Here is a 13,263-nt window from a genome sequence, read left to right on the forward strand (position 1 = left end):
CTAGGTAGTTGTGATCTCCAAATACAAGCATTTTTTTTAGTTCTATCATGCTGGGATAATTTTTATCTTCTGTAGTCTCTTCAATTTACTTGTCTGGTGCTGCACTGCTGCATTAAGATCATGTCTGGTTTCTCTATTCCTCATAACTTAGCCATGCTGGCAAGGAAATCCCTGCTAGTGGAATTTGGGTATTTTGGGTCTCTATCAAAGCAAAAAAACTCCTGGTTGGAAAGCTGAGGCTAGGGAATCAAGCACTTCTTGCCCAGTCCACTAGCATTGCTGGGCAAGGTACAAATATTCATCTGCCGAGTTATCTTTGCTCGAGTCAGCATGAAGGGACTCTATTTCATATGTTCTTCCAATGCCCATTGCTTGAGGTTGTTGGGACCTGGGGTTACCTCTGTCCCGACAGATCCCCTAATTTTTCAGTTAATGATGCTTTTGAAGGTCTATGTGCTCACTTGAATACTCTATTCATTATGTAGATAATTAAATCCTTTTGAGTATCAGAAATAAGATCTTTCAAGGGATTGTCCACTCCATTGAATGTATGGTTGGCGAACTTCAAATTTAAGATTTCTATGGTTCGCAACTTCCAACAAAAAAGAAGTTTACATTCTTAAGCTGTTCTGTTTTTTTTACACCCTATAATTTCTATATATTATACGATAGGAATCTATCCTACTGTTTTGAGTTAGGAACTAAACATACCCTAACTTCCTACATCGTTTTTCATGCAACATTGCTATTTCCTTTATATTGAAAATGGTGCCCATATCATTTACATCATTTGCTATACCTTCCATTATGCCAGGTCACTGGTGAGGCTGAATATACTGACGACACACCGACACCCCCTAATACTTTGCATGCTGCTCTGGTGCTGAGTAAGAAGGCTCATGCTCGCATATTGTCAATTGATGATTCAATTGCCAAATCTTCCCCTGGCTTTGTTGGGCTGTTCCTTTCGAAAGACATTCCTGGTACTAACCATACTGGACCAATTATTCATGACGAGGAGGTTTTTGCATCAGAAGTTGTTACTTGTGTTGGTCAGGTATCAACTCCTTCATCTGATATTTTATGCATACTGTTACTGATTTAGATATTACTTTTAGTAAAATGTTGTATTTCTTAATATTTCAGTAATTCAGTTACACATCTCTTTCTTCTTATTGACAGACAATTGGAATTGTTGTAGCTGATACCCATGATAATGCGAAAAATGCCGCCAACAAAGTACATATTGAATATTCCGAGCTACCAGCAATTTTATCAATAGAGGATGCTGTCAAGAATGGAAGCTTTCATCCAAATACCAAGCGATGCCTTGGAAAAGGCGATGTTGAACAATGTTTCATGTCTGGTGCTTGTGACAGAATCATATCAGGAGAAGTGCAAGTTGGAGGCCAAGAGCATTTTTACATGGAACCTCAAGGCACTCTGGTCTGGCCAGTTGATTCTGGAAATGAAATGCATATGGTCTCGTCTACTCAAGTATGCTCCGTTCCTTCGAGCTTTAAATTCACAATGCAAGACATGGGCCACAATTTTTTTGCATATCTGGACCGTGATTTATTTTTAAACAAAGAACCTAGATAAAAAGGAACATCAAAACCAATCCTGCTATGTACCTGGAGATTTCCATGTCATAGGATGCAGCAGGTTGGGCAGGTTTAACATAAACATGTGCCATCCCTGACTGTTTAATAACCGCTGGTCTTGGGGTAGGGGCAGCTGCAACAACATTATGTAGGCACCAAATTTTTTCTTGAACACACAACTGTGTTCATTTTGTAAAAAGATCAACGAACAGTATGTAGGCCCTGTTGGTGTATATTGAGCACATGTATAGAGGCCCATCTAGAGGCCCATGTATTACTACTATATTGCCCACCCTTCTAGGGTTTGGAGGAATACACACAATTATTCTCCATCATGGTATCATCAGTCTAGGTTTCTCCTTCCTCACTCCTTCCACCAGCCCGCCTTCGCCGCCGCCGGCAGCCATGGCCGGCCGCCGGCCGCCGGCCGCCGGCGCCTCCTCCCCTCCCCTCCTCTCCTTCCCTCTCCAGGCGGCCGCCTCTTCTCTCTCCCCTGTTTCGGCCGCCGCCTGGAGCAGATCTCCCGCCGCCTCCCCTGCTCCGGCCCTCTCCTGGCCCCGGTCTCCGGCTGCCGCCCTCGCCGCCCAAGCTCATCTGCAAGACCCGGCCGCCGCCGCCGCCGCGGCTGTCGCACGCGCCGTGGCCGGGGGGTGCGGGCGGAGCCGCAGGGGCCGCCGCCGCGGACGAGCCCGGCGGCGCGGAAGGGGCCGGGGGCGCAGGGGCTGGTGCGGCCGGGGCCGATCTGCCCGCTAGGCCGCACACGCCGCCCCCTGGGCCGGCCCAGCCGCCCCCGCCCCCCGGGCCACACGTGGCGACCCAGCCGCCGCCGCCTGGGCCGCACCAGCCGCCCCAGGCGCCGCCGATGCCCACGCGCCTCCTCCGACCTGGCCTCTGTTCGGCATGCCCTCCGTGGATGCGCCGTTCGCCGCAGCCGCGTTCCGCGGGCAGCAGCTTGTCGCCGGCGCCTCTACGGCTGACGCTGCTCTCGATGCGGCCCTCCTCGCCGCAAAGACCGAGGCCGCCCTCGCCGCTGCTGCGGGCGGGCCGGACCTGGACACCGCCGCCGCGGCCGGCCGGCCGCTGGCGCCGCCCCTCCCTCCCCTTTCCTCTGTTCTCGGTGGCACCCCTGCCTCCGCGTGGATCTGGCCGCCCCACGTCGCCATCGCCCTCGCCGCCGTGGCGCCCGCGCCGGCCGCGCCTCTGCACGCGCCCGCGCCGCCGCCTCTGCCCACGCCCGAGGTGCCCGTGCCCGCGCCTGTTCCCGTGCCCGCGCCGTCCGCGGCACCTCTGCCCGCGCCCGAGGAGCCCGTGCCCGCGCCGTCCGCGGCACCTCTGCCCGCGCCCGCGGCGCCTGTGCACGCGCCCCTGCTTGCGCCCGCGACGGCCGCGCTGGCCATGGCGCGCGTGCCCTTGCCCGCGACGGCCGCGCCCGCGTGGCCTGCGTTTGGTATGCCCCGCATACGCGCCGTTCGCCGCCGCCTTCCGCGGGCGGCAGATCGTCGCCGACGCTGCTACGGCCGAAGCTGCTCTCGCCGCGGCCCTCCTCGCCGCCAAGTCCGAGGCTTCGGCGGCTCTGGAGCGCATCCGTGCGACTGCCCTCGCTTGGGAGCATATTCAGCCCGTCGTCTCCTTCACCGAGCACGGCGCTCTGTCCTCCCACCCGGCTCTGCCCTCTGGATCTGGACCCTGGACCGACCCCCTCCTTGGTGCTCCTCTCACCGGCCAGACCGGAAGTGGGGGAGGCCGCGGGCGTCGTCGTCGGGGCGGATGTGGTGGTGGTGCTGGCGGCACTACCTCTGGTGGTACTGGTGGAGGCCATCGGGGCACTCCGACCCTGACTCCGGCTCCCACTCCTGCTCCTGCCCCTGGAGGTACGCCCTGGCCATCCTTCAGCACCCCATGGTCAGGGCGCATCCCAATGTGGCCGTTTCAGGGTCGGGGGGGCCTCGTCCTCAGCCGGCGGCCATGTTCACCGGTGCTGCTCTTCTGTTCGCGCCGTTCTGGACCCCGCCCGCTCAGCCCAGCCAGCAGCCGACCTGGCCTGGGGGGTGGGACCAGGCCGCACTGGCGCAGTCCGTCAGCGCCCTGGGGCTGACGCCGCCGGTCAGCACCGAGTGGATCGCCGACTCGGGTGCCTCCTTCCACACCACCCCAGATGCCGGTATCCTCTCTTCTGTCCGACCCCTACACCCCTCCTGTCCTTCTTCCATCATGGTTGGTGATGGGTCTTGTCTTTCTGTCATCGCCGTGGGTTCTGCTTCTGGTTCTTTTCTTCTTCCCAATGTCCTTGTTGCTCCTCGGATGGTTCATAAATCATAACCTCTTTTCCATTCGTCAGTTTACAGCTGACAATTCTTGTTCTATCGAATTTGACTCTTCTGGCCTTCCTGTAAAGGATTCGGCCTCCCGGCGTCCGCTCCTCCGGTGTGACAGCACGGGGCCCCTTTACACCCTTCGTCTTCCATCTTCCGCTGCACCACTTTCGCCTTCTTCGTCTGCCGCTTTTGCTGCGACGCCGTCTTCCACCACCTGGCACCGCCGTCTTGGTCACCCTGGCCGCGATGTTCTGGCTCAGCTCAGTTGTAGTACCGATGTTCCTCGTACTAGGGCACCTGCTGAGCACCTCTGCCATGCGTGCCAGCTTGGTCATCATGTTTGGCTTTTTTTTTCTTCTTCGTATGCGACGCATGCCTTTGATCTTGTTCATTGTGACCTGTGGACCTCTCCTGTTCTCTGCCTTTCTGACTATAAATACTATCTGGTGGTGGTCGATGATTTCTCACACTATTCTTGGATTTTTCCTTTGCGCGCCAAGTCTGAGACCTTTCCCACCCTCCTCCACTTCTCGCATGGGTGTACACTCAGTTCGGCCTCACCATTAAGGCCGTCCAGTGTGACAACGGGCGTGAGTTCGACAACTCCACCTCCCGTTCTTTCTTCCTCTCTCGGGGTGTTCAGCTGCGTATGTCTTGTCCGTATACCTCTCCACAGAACGGCAAGGCTGAGTGGATGATTCGCACGACGAACGACGTCATGCGCACCCTTCTGATCCAGGCCTCTCTGCCTCCCCGCTTCTGGGCTGAGAGCCTCCACACCGCCACATACTTGCTCAACTGCCTTCCGTCCACTGCTTCCCCAGCTCCCACTCCACACCACGCTCTTTTCGGTACCCCTCCTCGCTACGACCACCGTCGTGTCTTCGGGTGTGCATGTTATCCTAACATCTCCGCCACTGCTCCTCACAAGCTGGCGCCCCGCTCGACTCGTTGTGTGTTTCTTAGTTACTCCCCTGACCACAAGGGGTATCGATGCTTTGACCTCACCTCTCGCCGGGTCCTCATCTCTCGACACGTTGTGTTTGACGAGTCGGATTTTTCCTACTCCATCTCCTCTACACCTTCCCCTGACCCCAAGTTGGAGTCTCTGTTTTCTCCTGACCCGGTGGTTCAGCCACCTTTACCTGTCTGTCCTTTCCCTGCAGGTTTTCCTGGGACTCCGACACCGCTTCCGGTGATCCCTGCTGCGCCCCGCGCGGCCCCGGTGCCTGCTGTCGCGCCACGCGCGGCCCCCAGACCTCTTGACGTGCCGCGCGGGGACCCGGTGTCTTCTGCTGCGCCACGCGCAACCCCGGTGCCTCCCCCTGCACCTGCACGGTACGCTCTGTTAGTAATTCAATAGTTACTCTCATGGATGAGAGGATGACACTCGAGCTGGGGAAGTTTTCTGGTTTTTCTTCATTCACACTCACAATGCCATGCTCTCCCGGAGTGCTCCTGTCGTCGAGCTTGCCGATGTGGCCAAGCTCCTTGGCGAACGCGAGGCAGTCGAAGACCCGCAGGTGGGAGACCGCCGGCTTGCGCCCATGCCAAGTCTCATACGGCATCATGCCGTCGAGTGCCTTGGTGGGCGAGCGGTTGAGGATGTGGACGGCCGTCACCACCGCCTCTCCCCAGAAGACAGCCGGCATCCCCCTCTGCTTGAGGAGGGCCTGGGCCATCCCCACAACCGTCTGGTTGCGCCGCTCGACGACGCCGTTCTGCTGCGGGCTGTCGGCGCGGAGTAGTGGCGCTGGATGCCCTCATCCGCGCAGTGCGGCGCGAACTCGGCTGCCGTGAACTCGTCGCCGTTGTCGGTGCGCAGCACGCGCAACTTGCGGCCGCTCTCCGCCTCCGCAGCAGCCTGAGCACGCCTGATGGCGTCCGCAGCCTCCCCCTTGCTGCCGAGGATCATCACCCACGTGTAGCGGGAGAGATCGTCGACGAGCAGCAGGAAGTAGCCTCCTGGTGTGGCCGGCTCCTTGGCTCGGAAACTCGCCTGCTGGGGGAAGGGGTGCCGCCTCTGCTTCGTCAGCACGCAGACGTCGCAGAGCTGCTCCACGTGGTCGAGGCACGGGAGGCCTCGCACCATCTCCTTGGCGCCGAGCCGCTTCAGGGCCTCAAAGTGGAGGTGCCCGAAGCGCTCGTGCCACTGCTATGCCTCGTCGTCCCTGCGAGCTGCAAGACAAAGAGGCTGGGCCACCCCGACGTGGAGGATGTAGAGGCGGTTCTTCCCTCGAACCACCCTGGCGAGAAGCTGGCGATGATGGTCCCAGATGCGGAGGACCCCGCTGTCGATCACCACGCGTGAGTCGCTCTCATCGAGCTGCCCAAGGCTGATGATGGAGTTCCGCAGCGTCGGGATGTAGTAGACTCCGGTGAGCATCTGATGCTCGTCGGACTTGGCGGTGAAAATCACGGAGCCCACGCCCTTGATCTCCACGGCAGAGGAGTCCCCAAACCTGACGGAGCCACCTACGTCGGTGTCCAGGTCGGAGAAGAACTCCCGCCGTCCGGTCATGTGGTGCATGGCGCCGGAGTCGAGGTACCCTCTATAACCCGGATACTAAAACATGACCCCGTATCACGTATCCGATACGTATCCGCGTATCCGTATCCGATACTCCGATACACCTTTGTGCCTTTAACTTTTGCAGAAATTTGACGTATCCACGTATCCGTATCGGGCCGATACTGATACGCCTATCCGTATCGGGCCGATACTGATACGCCTATCCGTATCGGTGCTACATAGGAGGTACCAGCCGTCGATCCTGTCGTCGTCGGAGCCGTTGCCGAGGACGACTCGGGCATGCGGCTGATCGAGGTGGAGTAGGGTGGTGGCGGACGGTGCCGCCGGGTGCAGCTCCATGGCCCCGTGAAGCAGGAACAGAGCCGCCTCGTCATCCGGCCGGGCCTCCGCGACGTGGGCTTGGCCTTCACGCCTCCACTGCGGGCAATCCTTGGCCCAGTGGCCGGGCCTGCCACAGTTGTGGCAGGCGTCGTCTCGTGCCGCCTTGGGCTTGTCGGCGGCGCCGCCTTGAGCGCCTCCGCGGGCGCCGCCCTCGGCGTGCCCTCGTGCCTCGGCCTGGGCACCTCCGCGCCCCCTGCGCGGCTTGCCGCGCTTGCGGCCATCAGTCGAGGAAGAGGGCTCCCCCTTCTTCCTGTCACCGCGCCGGGCCTCCCACTGCTCCTGAGTGAGGTGGAGCTTCCCGCCGATGGAGATACCTCCCGAGGGAGGTTGTGGCTCGTCGCTGTCGACGACCTTGAGGCGACCAATCGCCTCCTCGATCGTCATGGTGGAGAGGTCTAGCAGAGACTCGATCGAGCGAGCGGTCTGCCTATACCTCTCGGGGACACACCGGAAGAGCTTCTCGACAGCTCTCTCCTCGTCGTAGGTGTCGTCGCCGAACGTCACCATCTTCTACAACATTGTTAAGACGGAGAGCAAAGTCATCGACGTCTTCACCTGGCTTGAAGGCCCACTCCTTGCGAAGTGCCTGCAGTGTGGACTTGCGGGCGCGGTCGCTGCGGATGCGAGCTGCCGCGATGGCGTCCCAGGCCTCCTTGGCAGTCTCCTTCTGGGAAAGCGAGAACTGCATCTCGGGAGGGACTGCGGCGATGAGCGCATCCAGCGCCCGACGGTCCTCGTCGTAGTCGACGTCGTCGTACTGGTCGGCATCCCACATGTGCCGCACCTGGAGCCTCACCCTCATCACCGCGGCCCACTCGACGTAGTTGGACTTGGTGAGGGTTTGCCACCCGCCACCGGGACCAACGTCCCGGACCACCGCCTGGATGACGTGGTAGCCGGGGGCGCCGCCGCGTGCGCCCCAGCCAGGAGCGCGGGCGCCGCCCTGAGCGCCGCCGCCAAGGACGCGACCGCCGCCAGGCCCGCCGCCGCCGCCCTGCGCGCCGCCGTCCAGGCCGCCGCCGCCGAGGTGGGCTGCTCCACCTCGCGGTCTGCTCCCGCGCCCTCTCTCTCCAGCTCCTCAAGGTCCCCGTCGGCGGTGGTGTCTCCGGCGATGGAGCCGCTCAGGCTGCCGCGCAAGGTCTCAACCTCAACCTTCGCCGCACGCGCTGCATCTTTCGTCTCCTCTGCTTCCACCTCCGCCCTGGCCGCCGCCAGCTCCGCTGCAGCCAGCCTGGCCGCCCTCGCCGCCGCAGCAGCGGCTTGAGCCGTCGCTCGCCTGCACTCCTCTGCCGCGGCGAGCTCGGCATCTCGCTGACGCCGTGCGCCCGAGGCGACCGAGCGCTGAGTCGGTGCGTCGGACATGGCGCGCCTCCAAGCCGGTGCTACTGCTGCTGTTGCAGCGGCTGGTGCAGCTACTGCTGCTGCTGCGGGTGGTGGCTGGGCTGCTGCTAGAGCTTGGGAAGGGGAGGAGCAAGAGATATCCAACCTATAGAAAAGTACGGCTCAGATACCAGATGTTAGTAATTCAATGGTTACTCTCATGGATGAGAGGATGACACTCGAGCTGGGGAAGTTTTCTGGTATTTCTTCATTCACACTCACAATGCCATGCTTTCCACGGGAGAGGTGAGTACATATTTATAGGCAGCCAGGTGTAGGCAGCCAAGGCACATACCAAACTAGTCTAAGATGCTAGTCTAAAAGCTAAAACTAACCAGTCAAATATGCTGTTCTTTAAGATGCTGTCCTAGGGGCAGCAAGACCACTACGTGCTGCAGCAAGGAAAGATGCTGCAGCCCCACAAAGACCACCAGACCACCAGTACAGACAGTCCCTCAAGGACCATGTGCTGCAGCAAAGAGATGCTGCAGAGGTGCATTCAGCAAAGACTTATCCATCACGCTCAGCCAGTGCAGGTGTACCGGCGTCGTTCGGCGCCGGCACCGGCGCTGCCTCCGGCTCCGGAAGCTCCAACGGCGCCTACACCGGAGTCGCCGCCGCCGCCTCCGCCAACTCGCTCTCGCGCCGAGTCGGCGGTCTACCACCCGCCAGTCATCCATCGGGATCCTCGGCATATTCATCCCATGGTGACTCGGCGGATGGCGTCTCAGGCCGCGACTCTCTCCGCCACCGAGGGAGAGCCGCGGGTCTCTCCAGTACCCTCCTCTGTCCGCGACGCCCTAGCGGATCCTCACTGGCGTCGCGCGATGGAAGAGGAGTACGCGGCTCTTCTTGCCAACCAGACGTGGGACCTCGTGCCGCGTCCGTCTGGTTGCAATGTGGTCACTGGCAAGTGGATCTGGACGTATAAGCGTCGGGCTGATAGCACACTGGAGCGCTACAAGGCTCGCTGGGTCCTCCGGGGTTTCACCCAGCGGCCTGGTGTGGACTATGATGAGACCTTCAGTCCAGTGGTGAAGCCCGCTACGGTGCGCACGGTCCTCTCGCTCGCACTCTCTCGCTCCTGGCCTGTGCACCAGCTGTATGTGAAGAATGCCTTTCTCCATGGCTCTCTGTCAGAGACAGTCCACTGCAGTCAGCCAGCGGGATTTGTGGACTCCAGTCGTCTGGATATGATTTGCCGGCTCAACAAGTCCCTCTATGGTCTGAAGCAGGCTCCTCGGGCTTGGTACTCTCGGTTTGCCACGTTCTTGCTGACTTTGGGCTTCACCGAGGCCAAAGCTGACACTTCTCTGTTCATCTACCACCGTGGGGATGAGACTGCCTACCTGCTGCTCTATGTTGATGATATTGTGCTCACCGCCTCCAGTCAGCAGTTGCTTAAGCGCGTCATCTCCTCTCTGCAGCAGGAGTTTGCTATGAAGTATCTTGGTCAGCTCCACCACTTCTTGGGTGTTACTGTTGAGACTCACCCGTCTAGACTGTTCCTTCGCCAGCGACAGTATGCACTCGACATTCTGGAGCGGGCTGGGATGACTGATTGCAAGCCATGCTCCACTCTTGTCGATACTCAGACGAAGCTGTCTGCTGATCTGAGTGATCCCGTGGCTGATCCTACTGCCTACCGGAGCCTTGCCGGTGCCTTGCAGTACCTCACCTTCACCCGGCTGGATCTCACCCATGCCGTTCAGCAAGTCTGTCTTCACATGCATGATCCTCGGGAGTCTCACCTTGCTGCACTAAAGCGTCTCCTCCGCTACATTCGTGGCACTGTTGGCTTCGGCTTGCTCTTCACCGCTCTCCCACCTCTGAGCTGATTGTCTACACCGACGCTGACTGGGCTGGCTGTCCGGACACTCGCCGCTCCACTTCCGGCTACGTCGTCTTCCTGGGCGGCAACCTTGTCTCCTGGTCGTCCAAGCGACAGCCGGTTGTCTCCCGCTCCAGTGCTGAGGCGGAGTACCGGGCTGTCGCTAACGGCGTGACGGAGGCGTCCTGGCTCCGACAGCTCTTGGCGGAGCTCTACAGTCCGCTCACCAAGAGCACGCTCGTCTACTGCGACAACGTCAGCGCCGTGTATCTCTCCACTAACCCCGTCCAGCATCAGCGGACGAAGCATGTGGAGATCGACTTGCACTTCGTGCGCGACAGGGTCGCCGTCGGAGATATTTGGATTCTCCATGTCCCGACCACTTCCCAGTTTGCCGACATCTTCACCAAGAGTATTCCCTCCTCGACGTTCTCGGAGTTTCGCTCCAGCCTCAAGGTAGCCAGTGGCTAGTTGTGGCTGCGGGAGGGGGGAGGGGGTATTTGCCCTTTGTACTTTCTTGTTGTCCAGTCTTGAACACCGCTGCGCCGGTTGTTCAGACTGCGAGGGGGGGTTGGTGTATATTGAGCTCATGTATAGAGGCCCATCTAGAAGCCTATGTATTACTACTATATTGCCCACCCTTCTAGGGTTTGAAGGAATACACACAATTATTCTCTCCATCAGGCACATCTAGTTTAGTCAGCAGATCTGCTCGTGCTGCTGTTCATTTTCATGGTAGCTATTTACATTTTAAGAACCCCATAAGTGTTCATTTTCAGTTATAAAAGCATTTGGCATGCATCTTCTACTAGCAAAAATTTAACTCTTTCAGTTCCAGAATGTTATTCCATCTGTACCTTAAGTTGAAGTGTGACCATTCACATTGAGCAGAATAGATTTCCCTGTTTCGTTATGGACCTTTGCAAGTTTGGCCTTCATTTGACCATACTCACGATCCACCAGGTGCCATGGTCCTGCTGGCGCCATGGTTTCTCTCGAAACTGCCACATGCCCTTGTTCTATATTGCTTTTAACAGCCATGTGGAAGCTACCTTCCTCATCATGGTCCTGAGATTGTTATTTGGCAGAACTTATGTGCAGACATGTATCAATATATGGAGCATCAGCAAAACAATTTCATTCTAAATACATATTGAAACCAAGATAAAATGCCATAGAATCTATATTTTGCACTATATTTTGCCACAGTTATATTTTTAGGGCTACTTGTCTAAGGAAAAAAGAGCTGATAGGAATGTACTTCTTTTACCATGCTGTGTATTTTTATTAGAAAAAGGTCCAAATTACTCCAGTCAAGTCTGGCCTAAGTCCGAATAACCCGATAAACTATTTTTTTGTTCTATTTACTCCACCCCAACCTTAATGAGATGTGTCTTTTTTGTTTCTTCATGCACAAATGGAGTTATAATTTTAATTTTTTTAGGGTGATAGTGGACATCATAATTTATGTTAAAAAAACACATTATGAATTTTTTGTAAAATTTTGTATTGCTAGGGTTGATTTATTATTAGATGCCCTAGCCTATGAAAATAATGATGAAAAATTTATAATGTAATTTTAAAATATAAGTTATGATGTCTGCAATCATGACACAAAAATGAACTCAAAACTCTACTTTTTTTCTCGAACACGCAGGAGAGCTGCATATCTTTATATTAAGAGAGAAAGAATAGTCCAAATACAAAGAAACATTCCACACCTTGGACTATAGTGAGGAACGTAAAGATCTAGGATAAATAAAAAACTATTACATTAAAACATAAAACATAGGACCAGACCACAACTCGACCATCTACTAGACCTGCACCACACCCATCTCGGGGCTTAGGGCAGTAAGCTTTTTGGCCCCAGAGAATTGCCACAGGTGGGACTCCTTGAAGGCTTGCACCACCTGCAGGTTTGTAGAAGCTCCTTCAAACACACAAGCATTCCTATGCTTCCAAAGGATCCAGGCCCCAAGTACACAAGGAGTTAAAACCCTTCCTGTGCTGTTTAGGAAGTCTCCTCTCAGCATGTTTCCACAAGTCAGCAAAATTCACACTCCTTGTGGGTGTCAACCGACTCAAGTTTATGGGCTGCAAGATGGCATACCAGAATTGCCTTGCAAGTTGCAATAACACATGAGATAAGGATGTGTTGAATGTTTTCCTCCTCCTGGTCGCAGAGAGGGCAATGCTCAGGATGAGGAAGACCTCTTTTTTGTAAACGATTTGCAGTCCAACAACGATTCCGAATAGCGAGCCACACAAAAGTTTTGCATTTCCCAGGTGCTCATGACTTCCATACTCTCTCTCAAAACTCTACTTGTGCGTGGAGAAACAAAAAGGACAAATCTTATTAGTTTAGGGGGTTTTCTGGGCTTGGGCACTTGAGGGGAGTTATTTTGATTTTTCTCCTTTGTATTATAGTAAGTGAACAGTTACTGTTGTTTGACAAATTGTTTCTTTATATCTATAGGCTCCTCAGAAGCATCAGAAGTATGTTGCTAATGTTCTTGGTCTTCCACTATCAAAAGTAGTATGCAAGACTAAGCGTATTGGTGGCGGATTTGGTGGAAAAGAAACTAGATCAGCAGTATTCGCTGCAGCAGTATCTGTACCATCATATTGTCTAAGAAGGCCAGTAAAGCTTATTTTGGACAGAGATGTTGACATGATATCATCTGGGCAGAGGCACAGTTTCCTAGGGAGATACAAGGTAGCAAACTTAGAAAGTATATGGGTCTTTCATATTTTGGTCAGAGAAAATAATAAGCAATGTGTTGCTGTTAATTGGAAATGCTATCACTAATCATCATATATTTCGCATAGCTGTCAAATAACCAGCGAATGCTCAACTTTTGTCCTTCCCTTTTGTATTTATGATTAACTAACTCCTATTGTTATCTAGGTGGGATTTACCAACGATGGAAAGATACTGGCCCTAGACCTGGAAATTTATAACAACGGTGGTAATTCACTTGATCTGTCCCTTGCAGTCCTGGAGCGTGCTATGTTTCATGCAGAAAATGTCTATGACATATCTAACATCAGAGTCAGTGGGCAAGTATGCTTTACAAACTTCCCAAGTAACACTGCTTTCAGAGGTTTTGGTGGTCCACAAGGCATGTTGATTGCAGAAAATTGGATTCACCATATAGCTTCAGAACTCCAACGAAGTCCTGAGGACATAAAAGTAAGCATACCGATTTACTTTGT

General features: G+C 55.5%; 1 protein-coding gene across 2 annotated transcripts in view; it reads left to right on the forward strand.

Annotated features, from left to right (window-relative positions):
- The window catches only part of LOC120690993 (xanthine dehydrogenase-like), a 31,972-nt gene that overhangs the window by 6,043 nt on the left and 12,666 nt on the right, over positions 1 to 13,263 (forward strand). For both annotated transcript variants that reach the window (XM_039973942.1, XM_039973943.1), the window contains 4 exons: positions 815 to 1,057; positions 1,183 to 1,497; positions 12,524 to 12,763; positions 12,956 to 13,240. In XM_039973942.1, the coding sequence (XP_039829876.1) occupies positions 815 to 1,057; positions 1,183 to 1,497; positions 12,524 to 12,763; positions 12,956 to 13,240 (1,083 nt within the window). The remainder of the gene's footprint in view (positions 1 to 814; positions 1,058 to 1,182; positions 1,498 to 12,523; positions 12,764 to 12,955; positions 13,241 to 13,263) is intronic.

This window comes from Panicum virgatum, chromosome 9N, assembly GCF_016808335.1.
Source record: "Panicum virgatum strain AP13 chromosome 9N, P.virgatum_v5, whole genome shotgun sequence".
In the NCBI taxonomy this organism is placed as follows: Eukaryota; Viridiplantae; Streptophyta; class Magnoliopsida; order Poales; family Poaceae; genus Panicum; species Panicum virgatum.